The sequence below is a fragment of the Scyliorhinus canicula genome, chromosome 20 (genome assembly GCF_902713615.1).
Source record: "Scyliorhinus canicula chromosome 20, sScyCan1.1, whole genome shotgun sequence".
Taxonomy (NCBI): domain Eukaryota; kingdom Metazoa; phylum Chordata; class Chondrichthyes; order Carcharhiniformes; family Scyliorhinidae; genus Scyliorhinus; species Scyliorhinus canicula.
In genome coordinates, this window is record NC_052165.1 from 49,941,620 (window position 1) to 49,967,970 (window position 26,351).

Sequence of the window (26,351 nt, forward strand, 5' to 3'; positions counted from 1 at the left end):
AATAGAGGCCTCGATTGGACAACAGCAGCCAATCAGAAACAGAGGCCTCGATTGGACAACAGCAGCCAATACAGCAGCCCGTCAGCAACAGAGGCCCCTATTGGACAACAGCAGCCAGTACAGCAGCCCGTCAGCAACAGAAGCCTCTATTGGGTAAGACCAGGCGAAGAGGAACCAGGTGCTGCTGGAGGCGGGGCTTGTTGTTGAATGGGGCGGGGCTTTTCTACTGGGGGCGGAGGTTGCTGCTGGGGATGGGGTCTTTTTGATGGGGCGGGGTTTGTGGCCAGAGGCAGGGTTATGTGCTGCAGAGGGCGTGGTTTGCTGATCAGCGGGGTCCCTTGATGGGGCGTGGCTTGTTGATATGAGTGGAGCTTGGTGTTGGGGCGGGGCATGTTGATGGGGCGGGGCTTGTTGAGATGGGTGGGGCTTGTTGATGGGGATGGTTTGTTGAGATGGGTGGGGCTTGTTGATAGGGCGTGGCTTGTTGACTTGGGTGGGGCTTGTTGATGGGCATGGTTTGTTGAGATGGGTGGGGCTTGTTGGTGGGGATGGTTTGTTGAGATGGGTGGGGCTTGTTGATGGGGCGTGGCTTGTTGAGGTGGGTGGGGCTTGTTGAGATGGGTGGGGCTTGTTGATGGGGATGGTTTGTTGAGATGGGTGGGGCTTGTTGATGGGGCATGGCTTGTTGAGGTGGGTGGGGCTTGTTGAGATGGGTGGGGCTTGTTGATGGGGATGGTTTGTTGAGATGGGTGGGGCTTGTTGATGGGGCATGGCTTGTTGAGGTGGGTGGGGCTTGTTGATGGGGCATGGCTTGTTGAGGTGGGTGGGGCTTGTTGATGGGGATGGTTTGTTGATATAGGCAGGGTTTGTTGAGATGGGTGGAGCTTGATGTTGGGGTGTGGCTTGTTTAGCTCACTGTTCTAAATCGCTGGCTTTTAAAGCAGACCAAGCAGGCCAACAGCACAGTTCGAGTCCCGTACCAGCCTCCCCGGACAGGCGCCGGAATGTGGCGACTAGGGGCTTTTCACAGTAACTTCATTGAAGCCTACTCGTGACAATAAGCGATTTTCATTTCATTTTTCATTTCATTTTCACTTCATTGTTGACATGGGCAGGGTTTGTTGAGATTGGTGGAGCTTGTTGATGGGGTGGGACTTGTTGATATAGGTGGGGTGTGTTGATGGGGCATGGCTTGTTGATATAGGTGGAGGTTGTCAATGGGGTGGGACTTGTTGATATGGGTGGAGGTTGTTGATGGGGTGGGGCTTGATGCTCTGGGCACGGCAGCGTGTGAAGTGGTGGTTTCTGTTCTGAAATAAGGACAGAAAATGCTGGAAATTCTCAGCAGGTCTGGCAGCGCCTGTGGAGAGACAGTTAATATCTTGAATAGAATCTTACTCAGGCTCCTGCGGTGTGTGATCACACTGGCCAGCACGGTTGGACATTGAGCTTCATTTAGGGCCTGGGCCCTGACAAAGCTGATCAGAGCAAATCTCCGAATCCTTGGAATATTTCTGGAAAAGCTTTAATGATTGAATGCACTGATGTACTGTGTGTGGTTAACTGATTTAAAGTTGCTGGCCCAAACCTGCAACTATTAAAACTTGCATGATTCCCTCATCAGAGACCAAATAGTCAATGGCATATCTGATGAAGGACTCAGAAAATCGCTGCTAAAACACAAAGACCTGACCCTAGAAATGGCCATGCAAAAATGCTCTACACATGAGAAAAGTAAAGAGTATGAAGAATTTACTTACCGGGAACAAGGCCTTCACCACGAGGTCGAACCAGTCAAAATGGTGGCCCAGGCATCCAGAAGGCTCTCCTCCAGCGGTAATCCCGCGCCACGAACTAGGATACGGGCCACGTGCATGCGCAGTTCGCCCGAAGATTTGAAACGGACGAAAAGCCCACTGTGCTTGCGCGAGCGTGGAGAGACAGCATGATGACGTGTCCCCATTACAGCCACGCCCATTTAAAAGGGCAATGTCCGGCTTCAGGCAAACAGTGTTTAAAGTGTGGAAAACACAATCACTTTGTCTCACAATGTACAGCTGCGCTGCAAATGAAGACCACAAGACAAAAATATAGGCCCTTCAACGTAAGGAACGTAGAATCAATGGAGCACAAAAAAGCCAACTGTGATTATTCATCCAACGAGGACAACCTCGCCTGCGACAATTTGCTTGTCATGGAAATGATTGAAACAATTGAGGAATCTTGCGCAACAATCACCAAGCCTCCCCGATCAACAGCATTGACTCCAGCAGTGAGTGGATTCCAACTGTGCAGGTTAACAACTTTCCGTTAGTGTTCAAGCTTGACACTGGGGCCTCATCCAACCACCTCACTAGCAAGGATCTCCATTTGTTTCTAGGAGACCATGAAATGATACCCGCTGCATGTAGGCTGAAGGACTACAATGGCAATCAGATCACCTCAAAGGGATCATGCCATCTCCAAGTGGACAACAAGACGATATGCAAGCAGCTACGAATCGAGACCGTGAACAATGACAAATCCGACACCAAAGAAGATAATTGTTCCAGAAGAGTACAATAACGAATGCGAAACAAAAAGAGATGATTTGTACATTGAAGAATACTACTCAGACGATGATTTGTTCATTGGACATGAAGAGCACAATCACAAATCCAACACCAAAGAAGAGGATTTGTTCATTGAACATGAAGAGCACAATAACGAATGCGAAACAAAAAGAGATGATTTGTACATTGAAGAATACTACTCAGACATGGATGAGTTCTTTGGACATGATGATCATAGCATCAGCAACATGGTTGAAAAGCTCAATACGAATCTACTCATGGTAGATGAATCGAATACCATGATGCAATGGCAGCTCATTAAAAAATTGGATGACAGCAACCTGTCAATCAGCCAAGGAGAAAATGACGCCACACAGAGAGCATAGAACAACTCCATTGAGAGATCACAGATCAACTCCACAGAGAGAGCGATACAAGCCTCTACAGAGAGCATGTTGACAGACTCCAAAATGGAAGCAACTCAAGACTCCATAGCGAAGTCCATGCATGAACAAGACCGTGAAGGTCTATCAACCTTATCTGAGCAACCAGCAGCAGACTATGAAAGTCTACCATGCTCACGGTCACAACAAAAAGACTATGACAGTCTACCCAGCTTATTTGAGCCACCAGAAAAAGACTATGACAGTCTACCCAGCTTATTTGAGCCACCAGAAGAAGACTACGAAAGTCTACCCAGCTTATTTGAGCCCCCAGAAGAAGACTATGAAAGTCTACCCAGCTCATTTAACCAACAAGAAGACACTGAATATCTCCCCATTGTATTTGAGAATAGTGACAATGTGATCATGATCGACATACAAGATGTGCACGATTACAGCGAGACTGACAGATCTCACAGCAGCACTCAACAATCAAGATGAAACTACTCGAGTCCAGTGAGACCACATCAATTAAAACCTCATATAATCTAAACTACCCACCAGAAAATGAAATTTTGAAGATTTTGACTCCAGAAGAGGAGCACCAAGAAACCAAAGATGATTCAAATGAACCGGCAATTACTCCAAAACAGGAGCACCACAAAATCAATTATCATTCAAGTGAACCTGAAATGACTCCAAAAGAGGAGCACCTAGAAATCAATGATTATTCAAGTGAACCAGAAATGACTCTAGAAGAGCACAGTGGGCTAAGACAGCTGGCTTGTAATGCAGAACAAGACCAGCAGCGCGGGTTCAATTCCGTACCAGCCTCCCCGAACAGGCGCCGGAATGTGGCGACTAGGGGCTTTTCACAGTAACTTCATTGAAACCTACTTGTGACAATAAGCGATTATTATTATTAGCATCCAGACGATTTGATTGATTAGAATCATATACATATGTACTGAATTGACTTTGCCTTAACATGCTGTGAACTAACAGCTAGATATTACTCAGATACGATCACTAGGTACATTAACAGTTCAATTTATCCATTCTGTCACTGAAGTTTATTTGTTCACTTTGTAATTTTAAAAAATACCACAATTGTAACTTACATTGGTGCAGCAGGAAGCAACCTGATTGTTTAGCTGGAGAATCATCAGGCATGGTTAGTGTAAATAATTTAAAACTACCTCTGTGGTGACAGATTGGTACAGTCCATTTGTATGTGGTCTCCCAGGTAACAACAGAAACACAAACTCATTAGAGGGAGGATTAAAGATAGAAACGAAGAGAGGCAGAAGAGGATAGACACAGAGCGATACTGTCCTTAATGTCTAGAAATAAAAATAGCATTACAGGGAGAGAGTAATAACAGAGTTACATAAAGGTGCACAGAAAAGTACAAACAAGTGAGCAAGTTACTTGGCGCTTGAACAGGCAGGTTATTTGAAATAGATCCACGCAATTACAGTGAGATGAGCATAAAGAAATAAACATTGATGTAGGAGAGTCGTGCATGCAAAATTACACGCATAAAGAAACACTACCTGCGGAGAGTTACAGACCCACAGATAGACAAACATACAGGAACAACAAAAACAAAAGGCGAGGCACACATATTCAGAGTTGCAGACTGAAGAACTCATTTTAAGAGAAAGTAGAACATACTCATTGAAACACGTAAACAATTGAAAAAATTACAAGCTGAGAGAGCATTTTTACTGATTGGGAATTATCCAATTTAGAGGTCAAGCTGAACAGCCTACAGCTCCAAGCAGAATACTGGACACAACAAGTGTGCAGAAGGTAAGAAGCAATCCAAACGTTAAAAGGAAAAATATCAGTCCCTTTTCACTATTATTATATCACTGGATTTTTATATCGGAAAACTCTTCAGTGTCTGAAATGGGAGTATTTTACGTATATATGAATGCACCTTATTTTAGAATAGTTATGAAATAATCCTTCTTTAGTTCATTGCTCCTTCTTTTCTGTTCTCTGGATGTTTAAGATGATGTAAGGCCATTGATAATAGTAATGCCAATCTTTATTGAAATCTCTGGCAGCATTTGCAATGGAGATATCCATCAAACAACCCTTTCCAAAATGCTTAATTTTTGTGCCCTAGATGCAGGTCCATTCCATGCAAGAGGTCAAATGTGATTACTTGTAACTTCAATTTAAACTCAGGCTTCTTGTTGGAAATTCAGGTATTTAGAAGAAGTTTCGAACCTTCTTAGGTAGCCATTTCTGTCTTTGATATACCTCCACCCTCACCCCCAATGATTTCCCCTCTTTTTTGAAGATGGTCACGTGTGCTGAGTTGTGGCTCTGCAGGCACTGGGTACTCTCTGGAGCCTCCTCCAAATGTCCATTCTTAATTATGTGAATTCACGTGGTGTCAGCTAGTTACCTGACCATGGTGGAGGCACCACAGCTCAGTCTAGCCTTGTCGAAAACTGATGTCCATATACATTTTCCAGCAGTCAGTAGGCCTGGAGTCGAAGTGTGAATCTTAGCTGATTTTAGTGAATCAACTAATCAGCTCAGACTGGGCATCTGATGTCGAAATTTGCTGGTTTGCTTTTCTTCATTCAAAACCACAGCATCATTAGAGCGCTGTATCCAAAATCTGTCCAAATGTGATATTTATCATAATCTCAGAAAGAAATTCTAATTTGTGTTACTCACAAATTATACATTGTAAATGTTAATAAAAGCAATACTGTGGAGATTGAAGATTGTTGTTGGGATATTTATTGTGAAGAGTACAGATTTCAAGTAAATGTTGTACTTTAGAGAAGGGGCAGTAGTCAGCAATAACGAGAGGTGAAGAATTGGATGCGGCTGTTTTGAAGGAGAAAGGGATAATACCTGAGGAGAGAGTGCAAATGGTAGCTAAGAAGCTAGAAGTGAACCTTGAACAGCAAGCAGCTTAGTGGGAATAGGGATGAGGGTGTAGGTAGTTTCTTGGACGAAATGAACATGGTGAGGGCATGAGGAGAGAAACTAGAGACAAATGCAAGTTCAGGGCTAGGACAGCGGGGAACCTTAAAGGAAGTTTGTCTTCATGAGGCAGGAAAGAAAGGGAATTGATGGGTCGGGGAGGGGAAGATATCCGATATCTACAAGCTTATGCAGGAGAAGGAAGAGGCGTCAGTAGAGGAGCTGAAAACGAAGTGGGAGGGGGAACTGGGGGAACAGATCGAAGACGGGACATGGGCTGATGCCCTGGAGAGGGTAAATTCTTCCTCCTCGTGTGCGCGGCTTAGCCTCATCCAATTCAAGGTGCTGCATAGGGCCCACATGACTGGGACGAGGATGAATAGGTTCTTTGGGGGTGAAGATAGGTGTGCCAGGTGCTCGGGGAGTCCAGCGAACCATGCCCATATGTTCTGGGCATGCCCGGCATTGGAGGAGTTCTGGAAGGGGGTGGCGAGGACGGTGTCAAGGGTGGTGGGATCCAGGGTCAAGCCAGGATGGGGACTCGCGATCTTTTCGGTTGGGGTAGAGCCGGGAGTGCAGGAGGCGAAAGAGGCCGGTGTGCTGGCCTTTGCGTCCCTAGTAGCCCGGCGAAGGATTTTGCTACAGTGGAAGGACGCGAGGCCCCCAAGCATGGAGACCTGGATCAATGACATGGCGGGCTTTATTAAGCTTGAGAAGGTTAAATTCGCCCTGAGAGGATCGGTGCAAGGGTTCTTTAAACGGTGGCAACCTTTCCTCGACTTTCTGGCTCAACGATAGGGTACTGGGACAGTAGCAGCAGCAACCCGGGGGGGGGGGGGGTTGATTATGTTAGCTTATTTTATTTAAATTTGATTTATCTAATTTTAATTATGGTTAAGTTCTCTTGTTTGGGGGGGGGGGGTGGGGGAATGTGATACATGTGATGTTACGGTATGGGGGGGAATTGTGGGTGTTATGGGGCTGTTAGTTGCATATTACTGCTTTTTGCTATACTTTTTGTTATATTTTCTGCAAAAAATTCCAATAAAAAAATTAAAAAAAAAAAAGAAAGGGAATTGATAGAGGCAGCTGATTGGATGGTTTCAATCTTAGTGGCGATTGGGTGGGGGGGGGGGGGGGGGGGGGTCAAGACTGAGGGATTTAAGAAGACGGTTTTCAGTAGAGTTGATGAGGAAACATTAGAACTAGCATGATGTCATTGGGTACAATATATTGGAGCACATAGATTCATTTTAAATATGATAGTTTGCAAGTACAACATTGTCATTGCGTGGAATAATTTGGAAAATTAGGTTTTCCTTTCGACATCATGAAAGGGTGTGTTCTTCACTGAGTTCTGAAGCTTAAGTTTTAGCACTTCACTGGACCTCAGGAAACTAAACTAGAAGATCAACCTGGTACATAGTTAATTGGATGTTTTTCATTTCAGGGGGCCACTATGCCAGTCTGGTGTCCTTCGGTTTTTGCTGGGAATTCATCAAATCTCTTCAGCGATATTAAAGTCAAGAATGTAACCTTTGTTCTGGACACATCTGGGAGTATGAATTGCAAACTGGAAGCAGTGAAACACTACCTGATCCAGACCCTGTACACCTGGGCATACACAGTGAATGACTGCAAATTCAATATTATTGCTTTTTCTGGCAAGGTACATAGTGCAACAAGTTGCTTCCTTCATGATAGAAGTCAATAAAACTTGAGCAGGGTTAAGATTAGTAGACAGATCGCTTCTTGGTCTTTTGGCTAAAATTGAGCGTGAGATCAGGTGTAATGCCTGATCTGGTATGTCTCTCTTGTGGGGACCATGAATTGGATTCAATTTGAATTCAAATTGGTTTTCGGAGCAGGCAAGGAGATGGATTAGGGTTTGCCCCTGTCTACTCTGTGCGTTGGCTATGTAACTCTGATAAAGGAATTTTAAAAAAGATTAGTAGACAGAAATAAAATATTTACTTAAATCAGTTACATTAATTATACTGTCATTCCATGTTTAGTATAAACCTGGTTAGACCACCCTTGTGATAGGAAAGAGGGTACAAGACTGTATAGAGCTGAATAATTTATTCATTCACATTGTGAGAGATACTAATATGTTTTCCTCCTTTCACATCCTAGCACTTTCTGACACACAAACTTTCTAACCAGCTGTCTCGGTCAAACTTAAAATTTATAATGGGCCATTCTTCGGTATATGTTACCAGGGCCCCGTGTCTTTTCCACCTTGACTTCAACCGTTTATATCAATAGGTCTTCCCTATTTGTAATTAATCTGATTGTTTCACCTTCTCCTCTTGTACCCTTTCATTTCTACTCTCACTTTCTTCTGTGTCCCTTATCTTCCATAAGATTTTGTTCTTCATCTTTAATGGGTCCTGTTCTTTCATTATAACAATTTTATTGAACAGAATAGTCTTTATTATTTTGCATTATGTCATTGCCAGCTTGTCTTCAGACTCCTTTTAGCCTTCCTAATCATTTTAGCGTTAGGGGGGTTAGAAATTGTTGTCGCACAGCATGGGGTAAGGTGGTGTAAGGCACATAAGGATGTACAGCTCTAACGTCTGTATATATTTGATTCACAATGTATTAAAGCTCACTTTTGTTAACTACTGTTAGGCTGTCCGATCTCTACTGATTGGTAACAGCAATGGCGCATCTAACTTGATAAAATATGTTAGTGTTGAATATTTTTAGTGCATGTGTCAGGCCATGCTGCATGCTGCCTCTTCATAATATAGTTAAATTCATATTAAGCCACATTGATTCCTATGCTTTGTTACTTTTTATGCGAAGTATTTACTCCACTCTGTCTGAGATTGTCCAGCTAAATTGTCTCATGTACTGGGTTGAACCCGTAGAATCCAAAGGAAGAGACGAAGGAACGCACAATAGGATAGGAATGAACAAAGGTTAATTACGGTATACACAATGATTACAAAAGCAACAACTCCTCTCCCTGAAGGGCCACTGCAGGTCAGGGTTTTTATCCTGAGAGGTTCCCACTCGTTAAGGGGAAACCTCGCTCCCAATTATGGGGAGTTCACAATCTGTGGTAAAGGCAGGGAATCATATCAAGCATAGTCCTTGGCCCTCTAAAATCCACTAAAAGAGCATGCATTGACCAGGTAGGCAGAAAACAAAGATTGCTTTTATTTACGAAATTACACTCTCCACTCCCCGAATGGTCTCCCTCTCCAACCTGCTCCCAGGTCAGGATGTTTATACTCGAGGTCTGAATCCCCTAGTTAAGGGGGAAACCCTGGCCCCTCGTTACCGGGGGAGCACATATTCAGAGGAGGTCACCTGGAATCTAATTGTCCTCAAGAGCGGACTATATGGTCAATGGAAGAGTCCTGGGGAAAATTGCTGTACAGAGAGATCTGGGAGTTCAGGTCCATTGTACCCTGAAGGTGGCAACGCAGGTCGATAGAGTGGTCATGAAGGCATACAGCATGCTTGCTTTCATCGGACGGGGTATTGAGTACAAGAGTCGGCAGGTCAAGTTACAGTTGTATCGGGCTTTGGTTAGGCCACATTTGGAATACTGCGTGCAGTTCTGGTCGCCACATTACCAGAAGGATGTGGATGCTTTAGATAGGGTGCAGAGGAGGTTCACCAGGATGTTGCCTGGTATGGAGGGTGCTAGCTATGAAGAAAGGTTGAGTAGATTAGGATTGTTTTCATTGGAAAGATGGAGGTTGAGGGGAGACCTGATTGAGGTCTACAAAATTATGAGAGGTATGGACAGGGTGGATAGCAACAAGCTTTTTCCAAGAGTGGGGGTGTCAATTACAAGGGGTCACGATTCAAGGTGAGAGGGGAAAAGTTTAAGGGAGATGTGCAAGGAAAGTTTTTTACGCAGAGGGTGGTGGGTGCCTGGAATGCTTTGCGAGCGGAGGTGGTAGAGGCGGGTACAATAGCATCATTTAAGATGCATCTGGACAGATATATGAACGGGTGGGGAACAGAGAGAAGTAGACCTTGGAAAACAGGCAACAGGTTTAGATAAAGGATCTGGATCGGCGCAGGCTGGGAGGGCCGAAGGGCCTGTTCCTGTGCTGTAATTTTCTTTGTTCTTTGTTCTTTGGTACCTTGATCTCCTTGAAGGTTACAACACATCCATAGGCCGCTTAGCTGCACAATAATAGTGTCTTGCCATTCTGATGAGTAGTTAAACGCATATTTATTTGTTTACCCATTCATTAGGTTGCAAAGTACTGCGACAGCTTGATTGATTGCACACCTCGGGCAGTAGAGAAAACTATCCCGTGGATCAAATCTCTGGAATGTAAAACCGGTAGAAACATGCAACATGCTATAGCTGTTGCATTAGATGATCCTGCCAGTGATGCTGTTTACCTAATAACTGATGGGATACCTGACATCGACCCTCAGGAAATCTACACTATGTTGACATTTGCAGCAAAAGGTCGACCGGTACACACAATTTATGTGATGGGAAGTTGCAGCCAGCCTGAGGTTCAAGAGTTCTTGGAAAAGCTATCATGGCAAACAGGAGCTTCTTTTCAAGCAGCAAGTCTCAACAGAAGTGGATCAATAGAACAAGTGCGTTTCAAAATGTCTAAAATGCCAACGGCATTTACTGGTTGTTTAATGTTTGTGATTTGTAAGACAGTCTCTTACAGTGTGACAAACATAATTCCTTGACAAAAATATAAAGGGACAGCCCCGATCACTTAAGACCTCTGCTTAGCAGTGAAGATGAAGAGATATAACATTTGAAAAATGTTTCAATTATTTTGGAATTTACTTCTTTTACCAAGTATCATTACAATACTACTGAAGTTGAAAAATTAAATAAATATCTTTACATTCAGAACTTTTATTCAATACTCCCATTCATATTGGGATAAGAGTTCTAGAATTTCCCACTCCTATGTTAATCATTTTTCTGCTGATTGCTATTGAGATATAAATTATTTAGACACTTAAATATATTGCAAACATTAAATAATTACAAAGTGTAAAATGTCACTTGTCATCGATACACTGTGCTAAAATGAGCAAATCAAGCAAAACCAGAAAGGAAATTCAAGCCTCATGAGAAACGATAGGTGACGAAAGCCTTGACTAACATAATGCCCAATAACATGACTTTTAAAGTTACTATACCCATCTTTCATTGTCATGTCCAGTGAAATTGAACGTAAAGTGGATAAACTAGTGGTCCTTAAAGAAACCACCGAATGCTAGTCACCATTCACCAGTTCCTAGTCACCGTCCTGGTCCCACAAACATCTTCCAACCCACTGACAGACCTTCTTCCTGTACTCAGGTCCACCTGCTACAAGGACATATAAATCTTCCTGTCCTCACTGCAGCTTCCTGTTTCTCTTTCTGATCTATATATATATATGGGGATTCTCCGACCCCCGCTAGGCCGGAGAATCACCGGGGGGCGGCATGAATCCCACCCCCACCGGCTGCCGAATTCTCCGGCGCTGGGGTTTTGGCGGGGGCGGGAATCGTGCCGCACCAACCACAGGCCGCTGGGCGTAGCGCCCCCCCCCCCCCCCCCCCCCGGCCGATTCTCAGGCCCGCGATGGGCCAAGCAGCCGCCCGTTTTCGGCCGGACCCGCCGGCGTAAATCAAACCAGGTCCGTACCGGTGGGACCTGACTCTACTGGCGGCCTGTGGAGTCCTCGGGGGAGGGAGGGGGGGGGGGGTCGCGGGGGGGATCTGGCCCGGGGATGCCCCCTCGGTGGCCTGGCCCACGATCAGGGCCCACCAATCCGCGGGCGGGCCTGTGCCGTGGGGACACTTTTTCCCTCCGCACCGGCCGCTGTCAATCTCCGCCATGGCCGGTGCGGAGAAGAACCGCCCTGCACATGCGTTGGGATGACGCCAGCACATGCTGGTGCTGCCGTGTATGCGCCAACCCGCTCCGGCCGGCGGAGGCCCTTCGGCGCCGGTTAGCGTGGCGCCAAGCCATTCCGCGCTGGCTGGCGCGGCACCAAACACTCTGGCGCCAGCCTAGCCCCTGAAGGTGCGGAGGATTCCTCTGCATCTTTGGGGCGGCCCGATGCCGGAGTGGTTCACGCCATTCCTCGGCGCCGGAGGGGCCCACCCTACCAGTTTGCAGAGAATCCCGCTCCATGCTTCTAATGAGGAATGTGGAGAAAACTTACTATCATTTGCAGTAGATATTGCTTGATGTTAATATTTGAGACAACATTGACATTTTATATGCGAGGATCCCAGAATATTAAAATACATTCTTCACAAATATTTTTATGGAATTAATGCAAAGCTCCCTAACGTCAAAACCTGGAATTGTTGTACTATCTTATCTTTTGCAGCTTATCCCAATCTACCAACTCAATTATTCTGATCTGATGAGACCATACAACTCAGAGCTGAAGTACTGCAGTATGGTTGCAGCATTGAATATATACCCCTACAGCCCACCTGGACAGTTACATGTACCTATACCTTTCAGGTATGGTGTTATGGGGAGCAAAATGGTACTTAAGTTCCACACAGCTGATAAGTATGTTTTCAGCTCGGACATTTGATCAGTGTCAAAGTTTGGACAAAATGCTGATCATCCTGAACCATAACAACAGCATGACTTTATATAGCACCTTTAACATAGTAAAATGTCCGAGGAGGCTTACCAACAGCAAAAGTCAGACAAACTTTTGCAATTAGCCACATAATGACAGATTAGGACAGATGACCAAAAGCATGGTCAAAGAGGTAGATTACAAGAGGAATTTGAAGTGAAGACAAATAAGTAGAAAGAAGGGAAGGAAGGGAATTCTAGAACTTAGGACAATTTTCAAGAGAGCAAGGTGAGGTTTAGGCCGCAGATGCATAACTATTGAAGGTCCTGAGCTAGGCTGAGGCTTTCAAGAGGACTGTTTAAACACTTTGTGGGTTATCTGATGGTGCAGCAATGTCCTATACTATAGCATCATTAGAATTTGCTGCCTTTAGGCTAACAGTTATCCCCTTTAGAGCGAAATCCGCTTGCAGTCCACAGTTAATACTTAATTAGCCTAATGGGTTGGGGTAGATAAGGAGGGTGGCAGAAATCTTGTCCTGCCAGTTCTCCACACTAAAGAGGAGAATCTGCACCTAATGCTTAACCTTACAAGAGAGGGGAATCATTTACATTTCAAATATCTGCAGTGAGCTAAAAACTAGAATGTTCAAACATTCTGGCTACAACTAAAAGCTTTAAAATATTTAAATTTTCAGCGGGTATTTATGCATCTGTTACGTATCCAGTATACCTGACATATATCCTTTTTGCCTGTCTGACTTATGCAGCTTTCTTCCATATAACTGCAGTACATTCCACCCCAGAGGTGTGAAGATTTTTACAAAAGGAGATTTAATTGATTCCAATGCGGGAGAGCTCATACGGGGAGCTCGTGTTTTGGCTCGAAGGAAGGATAATGGATATTATTATCTGGGAAGACTTGGCCAAGAAGTTGAGGTGATTATACACTTGTATCTACCTTTACCTCTCCACATCAATCATCATTGATGTCCCTGAAATTGCAGCACTTTCCTCAGACCTAGGTGTTTTACGAAGATGGAACACTCCTTCATTCGCACATGTTCTTGAGGCATGGAAAATTCAGACAGTTCCCAGATGGATGGAATGCTATTTCCTTCTCTGTGATTTTTGGTCCAATAAATTCTCATATAACATCCTCCATCAGATTGGAATTCTAAAAATGTAACATGACACTAATTCAGTCTATCTATTTAGTAAGATCCCACTAGATTGGTGGGAAAAGGATTGTGATGCTCTCAATCTAGATCAATTTTAGATATTTCAGTGTAGTGAGAAATGGTCAATATTCCTTGTGATTTGCGAGTGCTTTACTGTAAAATGACAAAAACCAGCTTTTACTTTTTAAAAATCTCTTTATTTTGAATTTAATGTCAGCATTTAGCACCCCTGGGTTAGGCACATGAAAAAGCTTCTTCTACACTAACAATAATAATAATCTTTATTAGTGTCACAACAGGTCTTACATTAACACTGCAATGACGTTACTGTATCCCAACAATGGCCAACATTTCTGATTTTTCTGTCCTTGTGAAGACAAAACCATACACTCTGCAGAGAAACGCGTGTTGGAGATTTGACTGTGCAAAAATAACAGCTCACTACCAAAGTCCCACATAGTTTCAAGCAATTACTGCACTTGCGCATTAATTACCAATTAAATTTGCCACAGAATGCTCAGGCTGATAGTTAACAACAGAAGGACCTTTTTTTTAATGCAAAACCTTTTAATTTATTAGCCAGAAATATAATATGCATTTCTTAAGGTTTCACAAGGACTGTTTTAATGATGAGATTTCTGTTCCTTCAATGTCACTTAATCTCTTCAGGCCAGAAGAGGAACCAATGACACTGCGAAATCTCATTCCTGTGGTTAGTAAATTGTTTGAGATTTAAAATTCTGACCTGCACTTTTTTTTCCATTATCCACCCCCCACATGTAATTCTACATGGCACCTTCATGATTGGCCTGTAATATGTTTTTGACAAGTAAGCAGTTGTTTGAGACTGTTTACTAATCTTGAACCAGTTGCTAGATGCGATCAATCCTCAGAACAATGCTACACTTGGCCTTTTGACTATCCATGTGAGCTGTTGCTGATGTACAGCTACCTCTTTGGTAAAACTAGTGAGTAGAGAAAAAGACCTAAATAATGGGTGTACATGATTAAGAATATAAGGACACAAAGAACTTTAAAATGATCATTTTGTCCATTGTGACAGATTGTCCTCTTCTATATATTAACTTTGTTAACCTTTTCAATCTCCATAAAAAAAGAAGTTTCAAAAGTATTGGTGAGCTGCCATTTGTAAATCCAAAATGGGGTATATTAAATTATGGCTTTAAATTGCATGATGTCTGAGAAACTATTATATTCAGGGATATCCAGGTCGATTTTTGGTGCAATTCGACAAGGAGAAGAAGACAAAACGAAAGGCAAAATCTTGTCTGCAGGAAACTGCTCTCCATGATCTAATACACTACGAAGATGGTAGAAGACTGGCCATTGGACCTGGATGCAAAGTCTTGGCACCATGGGAGGTTGGTATGGACCGATATGGCCCAGGGACAGTGTTACAGGGAGGAGAGCAACGAGGATTAAATTCAGGTACTGAATTTCAACAAAACACTTGAGCACTATATGTATGAGAGGGTGTTTTCAGATGGTGACTTTTTAATTTCAGCATTATTTTAAGGCAGGACTAATCAATTTAAAATATAGAGCTCACACATTGAGATATCAACCATAGGAAAATATCCCTACACTGTGGCATTAAAACTGCTACTGGAATGAATGTGAGAATGAATGCCTGTGTGTGTAGTAATCATGCTTAAAAGAGTCCTTAGCAAAAATGTCTGTGAGATATCCTAATACCTGTACAGGTTGTGTCAGGCAGTGTCACTTCGAGCTGCATGACATTGTCTGTGCTTCAGATGTTTGCAATTTCGCAATATAATCTTTTGACTTGCAGAACAAGTTGGCAGATTTTGTGATACAGTAAAATGGGTAACAGCCAATCAGCAATTTGTTTTACATCTCTCCACTGACTTCTCTCTGGAGGTAAAATCAGCCTTCACCAGCAACATGAAAACGGCTCCTAGCGAATTGTCGCCCAGCTTAAACTAACGTTCTTTTCCAGCAAAGTTAGGTTAATGGCGGGTTAGCTACGTCTGGTAATGAGTTACTGCTCCTTCAACTCCATGTGCACTTTCTTCCTACTCAAGCTCAGTGAATCACCTCCTGCTGTTCACTATCTGGGCTGATACTTGCCAATGTAGAAAAGAGTGATGCAGGGTAACTGAGTTTAAAACAAATGTGCAGCATCGATGGCTCGGTGAGATTGTTACCCTTTCCTGATTGTACTTGGAAAGGCGATGGTGAGCTGCCTTCTTGAACCACTGCAGTCCAATGCTATTAAGAATGGAGTTCCAGGACATTGACCCAGCAAATGTGAAGGAACGGCAACAGAGTTCCAAGTCAGGATGGTGTGTATCTTGGAGTGGGACTTGCTGGTGGTGGTATTCCCAAGCATCTACACCTTGGAAGGTGTTGTTGAAAGAGCTTTGGGGAGTTGCTGTAGTGCACTTACAGAATGCTGCATCGATGGTGGGGGGAGTGAATGTTTAAGGTGGTAGATGTCAATAAAGGGGGCATCAATTACGGGGGTGTCAATAAAGTGGGCTGCTTTGTCCTGGATGATGTTGAGCTTCCTGAGTGCTGGAGCTGCACTCATCTAGGCCATGGAAAATATTCTATCACACTTCTGACTTGGACAGGCTTTAGGGATGTCATAGAAACTTAAAAAATAGGAGCAGAAGGAGGCCATTCTGCCCTTCATGCCTGCTCCGTTATTCATTATGATTATGGTTGATCATCCAACTCAGTAACTTGTTCCCGCTTTCTCCCCCATGTCCTTTGATCCCTTTTGCCCCAAGAGCTATATCTAATTCCTTCTTGAAAACATACAATGCTTTGGCCTCAACTACTTTCTGTGGTGGTGAATTCCAGAGGCTCACCACTCTCTGAGTGAAGAAATTTCTCCTCATCTCAGTCCTAAATGGTCTACCCATATCCTCAGACTGGTTCTGGACACCCTCAGTATCGAGAACACCCTTCCTGCATCTACCCTGTCTAGTCCTGTTAGAATTTTATCGGTTCTACAGGGCGGCACGGTGGTGCAGTGGTTATCACTGCTGCCTACGGCGCTGAGAACCCGGGTCTGATCCTGGCCCCTGGTCACAGTCTGAGTGGAATTTGCACACTCTTCCTGTGTCTGCGTGGGTTTCACCCCCACAGCCCAAAGCTGTGCAGGTTTGGTGGATTGACCATGCTAAATTGCACCTTAATTGAAAAAGAAAATTGGGTATTCTAAATTTATAATAAAAAAGAAGAATTTTATAGGTTCTTAATAATAATAATAATAATCTTTAGTGTCACAAGTAGGCTTATGAAATGAAGTTACTGTGAAAAGCCTCTAGTCGCCACATTCCGGCACCTGTTCGGGTACATGGAGGGGGAATTCAGAATGTCTAATACCTAACAGCACGTCTTTCAGGACTTGTGGGAGGAAACTGGAGCTTCCGGAGGAAACCCACGCAGAGATGGGGAGAACATGCAGACTTCGCACAGACAGTGGCTCAAGTCGGGAATCGAATCTGGGATCCTGGCGCTGTGAAGCAACAGTGCTAACCACTGTGCTACCGTGCTGCCTAGATATGATCTCCCTTCAGTTTTTAGGGGCGAAATTCTCCAACCCCCCGCCGGGTTGGAGAATCGCCCGGGACTGGCGAAAATCCCGTCCCCGCCGTGCCCTCCGCGCCGATCGGCGAGCCCCCTGCGGCGTTTCTCCGGCCTGCGATGGGCCGAAGTCCCACCGCTGAGAGGCCTCTCCCGCCGCCATGGTTTCAACCTCCTCTGGTGGCAGCGGGATTGGCGGCTTGAGCGGGCCCCCGGGGTCCTGGGGGGGACGCGGGGCGATCGGACCCCGGGGGGTGCCCCCACGGAGGCCAGGCCCGCGATCGGGGCCCACCGATCGGCCGGCGGGCCAGTGCTGTGGGGGCACTCTTTTTCTTCCACCGCCACCACGGCCCCCACCATGGCGGAGGCGGAAGAGACCCCCCTACAGCGCATGTGCCGGCGGTGACGTCAGCGGCAGCTGACGCACCGGCACATGCGCGAAACGGCGAAGGCCTTTCGGCCAGCCTCGATGCCGGCCGGTTTTGCCGCCAGTCAGTGTGGCGCCAACCACTCCGGCGCAGGCCTAGCCCCCAAAGGTGCAGAGAATTCCGCACCTTTGGGGAGGCCCGACGCTGGAGTGGTTGGCGCCACTCCGCTACGCCGGGACCCCCCGCCCCACCGGGTAGAGGAGAATCCCGGCCCTGAACTCCAGAGAATGTAAGCTTAACCAACTCAATCTCTCCTTATATGTCATTCCTGCTATCCCAGGAATCAGTCTGGTAAACCTTCACTGCACTCCTATAGCAAGAGTATCCTTCCTCAGATAAGGAGACCAAAACTGCACACAATTATCCAGGTGTGGTCTCACCAAGACACTGCAAATTGTAGCAAAACATTCCTGCTCCTGTACATGAATCCTCTCGCTATGAAGCCAACATAACATTTGCCATATTTACCGCCTGCTGCACCTGCATGCTTACCTTCAGCAACTGGTATATAAGGACACCCAGGTCTCGTTACACATTCTCCTCTCTCAATTTATAGCCATTCAGATAATAATCTGCTTTCTTGTTTTAGCTACCAAAGTGGATAACATCAACTTTATTCATGTTATACTGCATCTGCCACATATTTGCCCACTCAGCTTGACCAAATCACACTGAAGCTTCTCTGCATCTTCCTCACCACTCACTGTCTGACCCAGCTTTGTGTCATCTGCAAATTTGGAGATATTATATTTAGTTCCCTCATCGAAATCATTAATATATATTGTGAAAAGCTGGAGTCCCGGCACCGATGCTCGCAGAACACCACTGGTCACTGCCTGCCTTTCAGGAAAAGACCTGTTATTCCTATTCTTTGTTTCCTGTCTGCCGACCAGTTTTGTACCCATCTCCAATATACTACCCCCAATCCCATATACTTTAATTTTATACACTAATTCTCTTAGTGGGACTTTGTTGAAAGTCCTCTGAAAGTATAAATAAACCACATCCACTGGTCCCCCCTCACCAACTCTACTTGTTAAATCCTCAAAGAATTCCAGTAGCTTTATCAAGCATGATTTCCCTTGTAAAACTGTACTGTCTCTGTTTGATTCTGCGACAGTTTTCCAAGTGGTTTGATATTAAATCTTTTATAATGGACTCCAGAATATTCCCCACGACCGACGTCAGTCCAACTGGTCTATAATTCTCTGTTTTCTATCTACCTTCCTTTTTAAATAGTTGGGTTACATTAGCTACACTCCAATCTGTTGGAACTGTCCCAAAGTCTATAGAATCCTGGAAGATGACCACCAATACATCCACTATTTCTCAGGCCACTTGCTGAATGGGATGTAGTTTATCAGGCCCTGGGGATTTATTGGCCTTCAATCCCATTAATTTCCCCAACATCATTTCCCAATTTATACTCATTTCTTTCAGTTTTTCCCTCTCACTAAACACTGTGTTCCCCAACATTTCTAGTATGTTATTTGTGTCCTCCTTTGTGAAGATAGAACCAAAGTATGTATTTAGTTGGCCAGCCATTTCTTTGTTCCCTGTTATAAATTCTCCTAATTCTGACTGTAAGAAACCTACATTTGTCTTCTTTTTCTCTTCACAAAGCTATAGAAACTTTAACAATCAGTTTTCATGTTCCCAACAAGCTTACTCTTGTACTCTATTTCCCCCTTCTTAATACCTTAGCCCTTCTTTGTTGAAATTTAAATTGCTCCCAATCCTCAGGTCTGTTGTTTTTTTCTGGCCAATTTGTAGGCCTCTTCCTTAGATCTAATGCTATCTCTAATTTCCCTTGTAAGCCATGGTTTGGCCACCTTTCCCATGTTACTTTTGTGCAGAAAGGAATAAACAAGTGTTGCAGTTCACCCATGCGCTCTTTGAATGTTTGCCATTGCCTTTCCACCATCATCCTTTTAAGTAACGTTTCCCAATCCATCATAGTTAGGAGTTACTTGCTTCAGAATTCCCTGCCTCTGACATGCTCTTGTAGTATTTATATGTTGACCAGTTCAGTTTCTGATCAATGGTAACCCTCAGGATGTTGATAGTGGTAATGATATTGAATATCAAAGGGCGATGGCTAGATTCTCTCTTGTTGGAGATGGTCATTGCCTGGTACTTATGTGACACAAATGTTACTTGCCACTTGTTAGCTCATGTTTGTTGTCCAGGCCTTTCTGCCTATGGACACAAATTGTTTCAGTGTACGAGGAGTCCTAAATGGTACTGAGCATTGTGCAATCATCAGCAAACATCCCCACTTCTTACCTTATAATGAAAGAAGGGCACTGATGAAGCAGATAAAGATGGTTGGGCCTCGGACACTTTCCTGAGAAACCCCTGCCGTGATATCCTGTGATTAACCTCCAACAACCACAACCATCTTCCATTCTGCTAGGTATGACTCCAACTAGTGGAGAGTACTCCTTCCCCCACCCCATTGATTCCCATTCATTCTAGTTTTGCTAGAGGTACTTGATGCCATGCTGTCTTGATGTCAAGAGCAGTCACTCTCACCTTGCTGCAAAATCCACTCTTTTGTCCATTTTGTAACGAGCTGCAATGAGGTCAGGAGCTGAGTGGTCCTGGTATAACCCAAACTGAGTGCCAGTGAGCAGGTTATTCCTGTTCAAATGTGCTTGATTGCTGACAGCGACACCTTCTCTGACTTTGCTGATGATCAAGAAGACTGAGGTGGTGGTACGTGGCTGGATTTGATATGTGTGCAATTTGTAGACAGGATATACCTGAGCAATTTGCCACTTTGTCAGGTCGATATCAGTTTTGTAGCTGTATTTAAATGGCGTATCTCGGGGTACGGCAAGTTCTGGAGCACAAGTCTTTAGTACTATTTAGTACTATTGCCAGGATGTTGACAAGGCCCTTTGCCTTTGCAGTATCCAGTACCTTCAGCCGTTTCTTGATATCACATGGGAGTCAATCGAATTGGCTAAAGACTGGCATCTGTGATGCTGGGGATTACAGGACGAGGCTGAGTTGCATTATCCACTGGCAAGGTGCTGGGGTTATGTGGTGTGCGTTGTCCTTTTGGTGTCTCCCAGAGAAGGAACATAGCTGTTGCTACTAGTAAGACATCACTTCAAACTGGATTTGTATGTTATGCTGCTCTGCATCACAGTTTATCGTTGTTTCAATGAATGAACTAGTAGTGAGTATTTAGGTAGAGGTAGACAGAATAATGAATAAAACATTATTCTAACTGAGCATCTTCCCCTGCCCTTGATTGCCTCCCAGCTGTGTACCAACATTAGGGTTCTTGGTTCCTGTTATATGTGGCATTTTCTTGCATGTAAGTTGAACCATGCATTGGTATTATGGCGTAGGAGAAGGTGTACATCATTGAATTTCACATCCCAGCTCTACTTTATGTAGCATGCAGGCAGCTTATGTTAGCAGGGTGATTTCATTTGTATTTTGCCACATATGATTGAGCGTGGGGTGAATACATTGGCATTGCAGGAGTACAGTGCAGGCAGCAAAAAGATGGGTACTTTGTTCTTCTGGAAAGTCAGTGAGGTGTTTCCTGAATGCTCTTCATTCTTAAAAGCCCAGTGAATGATTGTGATAATACAATTCAAGACAATATTGGAAAATTTGGTAAAATGTGGTGGTACACACCTTGTCTGGCATTTGGAAGACTTTATAAAGAAGATGGCATGCCCCGGCTACAAACTACCAGTGGCCTTTTAAGACGTTGCAACATATCAGCACGGTAGCACTGTGGATAGCACAATAGCTTCACAGCTCCAGGGTCCCAGGTTCGATTCCTACTTGTGTCACTGTCTGTGCGGAGTCTGCACATCCTCCCCGTGTGTGCGTGGGTTTCCTCCGGGTGCTCCGGTTTCCTCCCACAGTCCAAAGATGTGCAGGTTAGGTGGATTGGCCATGATAAATTGCCCTTAGTGTACAAAATTGCCCTTAGTGTTGGGTGGGGTTACTGGGTTATGGGATAGGGTGGAGGTGTTGGCCTTGGGTAGGGTGCTCTTTCCAAGAGCCGGTGCAGACTCGATGGGCCGAATGGCCTCCTTCTGCACTGTAAATTCTATGATAATATTTATTGCCACATGTTTATTGGCAGATATTTGTGTCTGAGATAGCAGACAAGGGCTGGAATTCTCCAGCCGTTAAGATTCCCTTTTTTCCACTGGTAGGACAACCCTGACCATGGATTTTCTGAGGTGCAGGGTGGCTTCAATGGGAAATCCTGTTGACAAGTGGCGGGAACAGATAATACCGCCGCCAGCGAATGGCGCGCCGCCAAGAAACACGTGGCTGGGGGACTGGAGAATCCAGTCTTTGATGTACTGCATACCATTGATGTCTCACGTTATATCTTGTCATCAGTCAGTCTTTTGCTTTTTTACCTTTAAAGCATTGAATCCAGTCCACATATTAAGAAACATTTTTAAGTTTCAGCACACTTGTAGCAGTTGCCTTTGCAGAGATGAGCCTCGTGAGCTTTGCAACACACTTTTCTTTATTCATTCATGAGATCTGGGAATTACTGGCTGGGCCAGCATTTATTGCCCATCCCTCATTGCCCTTGAACTGAATGGCATTTCAAAGTCAACCACATTGTTGTGGATCACATGTAGGTCAGGTAAGCATGGCAGATTTCCTTCCCTAAACGACATAGCGAACCAGATAGATTTTTATGACATTCAACAATGGTTTCATGGTTGTCATTAAACTTTCAATTCAAACTTCACCACCTGCTGTGGTAGGATTTGAACCCGCAACGCAATAACCCTGGGTTTCGAGATTACCCATCCAGTAACAGTACCATTATGCCACCGCCTCCCCCCAGTGTGCAATGATTCAGTTGTGGAAATTGGTGAACTTTCCCTTTAATTACCTATTCTATATAAAACTGCACAAAGTATTTCCAATAGTTTGGTACAGAATTATCATCACCTCCTTGAATTTGTATTTCTACTCTGTCCCTTTGGTCATCTCTCTATTCATCCTGCCTTTAATATTGTTCACTTTCAATGCTGTTTAGGTAAATTTGTTTGTCTGAACTGTTGCAAATTCAAACTGTTGCAAATTTTTAAGAGGATAAAAAAAAAGAAATCGCAAAAATAACTTTATTCTAATTTTGTTTTTAGATCATGATGGCGGTGAAGGGTTGATTGTAAATTTCTGGAATGGCAGAACGGAGCAGGTTCCTCCCGGAATAGCAATATGGATCTCTGTGCTCCTAGCTGAGCGAATCATTTTGGAGCTCCAGATGACCATCACAGCTAAACAGAAGCTTCTGGAAACTTACCCTGATTATCCGTATATCGTGCCACCTGGGTACAGAGGATTACAGAGTAACATTGACGTGTTTGAGCCGGTATATCAACTCAGGGTCGTCTGTGAAGGCCGAGGCCATAATACTAATTGTGGCCAAGTGTTATACTGGATCCCTGACAATCCAACAAGTTACTTGAGCCCAGACGTAATGTGTACTGCCAGGTCTGTTGCCTCTAGAAATGAGCTTAAAGGTGAAAAGATCCCTGGGACAAAGCTGTGTAGACAGGATATGAGTCAGAAAGTAATGGAACAACTCACTCAACGTGATCTGCCTTTTCAGTCAAATACACTTATGAAAGAAAAGAGACTGAAGCCAGTAGAATTTGATGGGAGGGAAATGAAGACTTCCCTTGAGAGGATTACTGACAAGAAGACCTTGACATGTCAATCTGGTAATCTGGTTGATATGAACCGGAATAAGTCTACAACTATAGTCAGAGCTTTAAATACAGACTGTGGTCGGTTTAATCGTCATCAGAGCACAAAAGACAAAGTGAAAGAAAAGGATACATGGAAATATAGGGAAAGGATCCCCTCAGCTCCTCTTCAGAGGAAATCTGGTGAGAAATGATTTCTGTTGTGAGACCTATACATTTCATTTGTACACACTGCCCCCAGCATATCTAGCAACTATGCCAGATGTTAACTAAGTTCACTGAAGGGCAGCACGGTGGCCTAGTGGTTAGAACAGCTGCCTCATGGAGCTGAGGTCCCAGGTTCGATCCTGGTTCTGGGTCACTGTCCGTGTGGAGTTTGCACATTCTCCCCGTGTCTGCGTGGGTTTCGCCCCCACAACCCAAAAATGTGCAGAGTAGGTGGATTGGCCACACTAAAATTGCCCCCTTAATTGGAAAAAATAATTGGATAATCTAAATTTTAAAAAAAATTAAGTTCACTGATAACTTTTTGGTGGATCCTTTGACATAGGTTTCCCTCACAGTTGTGTCTGTAGTATTGAGCTTCCAATATTATACCACTAATTAGCATTACCTGAGCAACCAGCTGCAATATATGCAAGGGCAAATTGTCATCTGCCTGCTGCCATGTATTTGTGTGTGAAAGGTGCCACAGTGGGACAAAAGTTTTAAAAACTCCATGCTGACTCTGTCCCAGAGGTCTGCCCAATATAGTTTGGCTTGAATTTAGGGCAGCTAGTGTTTCCACCTGAAACAGGTAGGAGCTTAATGCAGATGTGTAAATGAGGATCTTATACTGGGGTTTTAGATCTAGATGTCATTTACATCTGTTTCCTTCTCACGAACCTCTCATTATTTCCAGCCGCCATGTTCGGCCTTGTATTCTGTCCAATTTTGGGCTCGGCATTTGGATAAGTAAATCAGCATTCCCTAGGTCCCAGTTCAGTCCCATTCTTGGCAAGTTGGCCAAATCTGAGTTTAACTTTCTCTACCCCCCCCCCCCCCTGCAATGTATGTTCGACCAAACCTCTCGCCACTACTGAGCATTCCCATTGGATATCCCTTGGTCCCAATCTACAGCCAGCATAATTAGCCCTGGTAGGTTGTTCTAAATACAATATTATAATGAGACCCGAACCCACAAGTACATTAGGCCTCCTGATGATGTCATCAGGAGGTTGCAGTGGATGCGCCACTTGGTATGCCATGTAAGAAAATTGACCCCAAGATTTGGGCTAATTGTCGATGTGTGAGAGAAATATTAAAAGCAAGGTGTCTTTCTCCGATAATGTCGGCAGAAGTCAATAATGGAAAAAAATACAAAAGACTAAAAATTCTGTTAAGGATTGAAAGTTTGGGACAGCAGGGGCGCAATTCTCCGACCCCCACGCTGGGTGGGAGAATCGCGGGGGTGCTGGGCGATTCCCGCCACACCGCCCTGGCACCCGCACGCGATTCTTCCACCCCCCCAAAACGGCGTGCCGCGTTTCACAACAGGCCGCTCGGAGAATTGCCGCTCGCCGTTTGTAGCAGGCGAGCGCCGATTCTCCGGCCCGGATGGGCCGAGCGGCCTGCCCAATCCGACGGGTTCACGCCGGCGCCAACCACACCTGGTCGCTGCCGGTGTGAACCGTGCGCAAACGCTGCGTGTGCGGCCTGTGGGGGAGGGGGGAGGGAACACCAGGGGAGCGCTCAGTAGGGGTCTGGCTCGCGATCGGTGCCCACCAGTCGTCGGGCCGGTGTCTCTAAAGGATGCACTCATTTCCTTCGCTGCCCTGCAAGATCAATCCTCCATGTCTTAAGGCAACCGTTCATGCAAGGGTTGGCACCGGCCAACCTGCGCATACGCAGGTGACGTTATTTACGCGGCGCCGCTTTCATGCGGCGCGAAGGCCCAGCGTGCTAAATTGATGCGGCGCCGCTCGTAGCCCCCTGGGGGGTGGGAGAATAGGGGGCGAGGAGCGGCCTCCGACGCCGGAGTGAAACACTCCGGTTTTCACTCTGGTGTCGGCACTAAGTCTCCCGATGGGAGAATTTCACCCCAGGATTTCCACCTGCCACTTTGGCCCCGTCTAAAATCTCAGGGACAGGGTCAGTTAAATATTTAGTGAGTGGCCATCACCTGTGGAATTACAACAAAAGCTGTTTTCCTGTGTGAGACTTAAGATGGCATCATGCTACTCCGAAAGGAGACCCTCAGGACAAAGATGCAAGTTCAAAAAATAACTTTGTTGCCAAATTGCAACCACGATCCCCACCTAAACATTGTGATTTTCCCTAGAAGTTAGGAATTTTTAAGTTAAAATCTCTGTTTATCCATGTATACTATGAAAAATCTAACAGCTTTACCTTTTTCTTTCTCAGGTACTCTTCAGTCAACATCCCACACAATTAACTATTTTCCAAGTGTTTCCTTCTCTGGATCTGTGAAGCAGGGAGTCATTTGTGACATGGATGGTCTGAAGCCTGACTACATTGAAGTGCCGTCCCCTTCTCCCCCAACCACCCCAATTTTCCCTCCCTCGGCTGGGGCCAGCAACTTCCCTTGCAACATATACTCCGGCAACTGAGGTAAAAAGGGCAATTCGTTCCGCGCAAAGTCCCACCTCTGGAAAAACCTAAAATCACTCCCCATCTGCAACTCAAACCTCTCCCGTATTTCCTCCAACCCTGCAAACTTGCCCTCTACAGACAAGTCTCTTCTCTTTCCCTTCCCCCCGCCACCTCCCATACATCCCATCCATCGCCCCCGGTATAAACCTATGGTTTCCACATATTGGGGTCATAACTATAATATGTCCTAGTTTAAAGTGCCTCCTTAACTGTTTCCAAATCTTAATTGAAAACTCAATGATGGGACTGCTCGTATATCTCCATGGGGAGATGCAAGATGCCACCTGAGACATGTTGGTGTGAGCAGAGTCCCTGCAATGCATTGTTCCTACCACTGGAGCAGGCAAGGACAGGGGAACC

At 44.8% G+C, this 26,351-nt stretch overlaps 1 protein-coding gene across 1 annotated transcript; it reads left to right on the forward strand.

The window, feature by feature from the left end:
- The first annotated feature begins 109 nt into the window (after window positions 1-109).
- On the forward strand, window positions 110-26,351 carry LOC119954738. The gene is made up of 10 exons (XM_038780261.1): window positions 110-153; window positions 4,690-4,750; window positions 5,073-5,154; window positions 7,341-7,559; window positions 10,118-10,477; window positions 12,232-12,371; window positions 13,208-13,376; window positions 14,839-15,067; window positions 22,773-23,522; window positions 25,743-26,351. Exons 4-10 carry the CDS (start codon window positions 7,350-7,352, stop codon window positions 25,946-25,948), a joined length of 2,064 nt encoding a protein of 687 aa, XP_038636189.1. The 5' UTR covers window positions 110-153; window positions 4,690-4,750; window positions 5,073-5,154; window positions 7,341-7,349; the 3' UTR covers window positions 25,949-26,351.

What these genes read in the sequence shown, in the direction of transcription:
- LOC119954738 (XM_038780261.1), top strand. Translation starts at nt 7,350, where the DNA reads ATGCCAGTCTGGTGTCCTTCGGTTTTTGCTGGGAATTCATCAAATCTC. An exon ending in GAAGTGGATCAATAGAACAA is followed by an intron (nt 10,478 to 12,231) that starts GTGCGTTTCAAA and finishes TATCTTTTGCAG; the next exon opens with CTTATCCCAATCTACCAACT. An exon ending in GCAACGAGGATTAAATTCAG is followed by an intron (nt 15,068 to 22,772) that starts GTACTGAATTTC and finishes TTTTGTTTTTAG; the next exon opens with ATCATGATGGCGGTGAAGGG.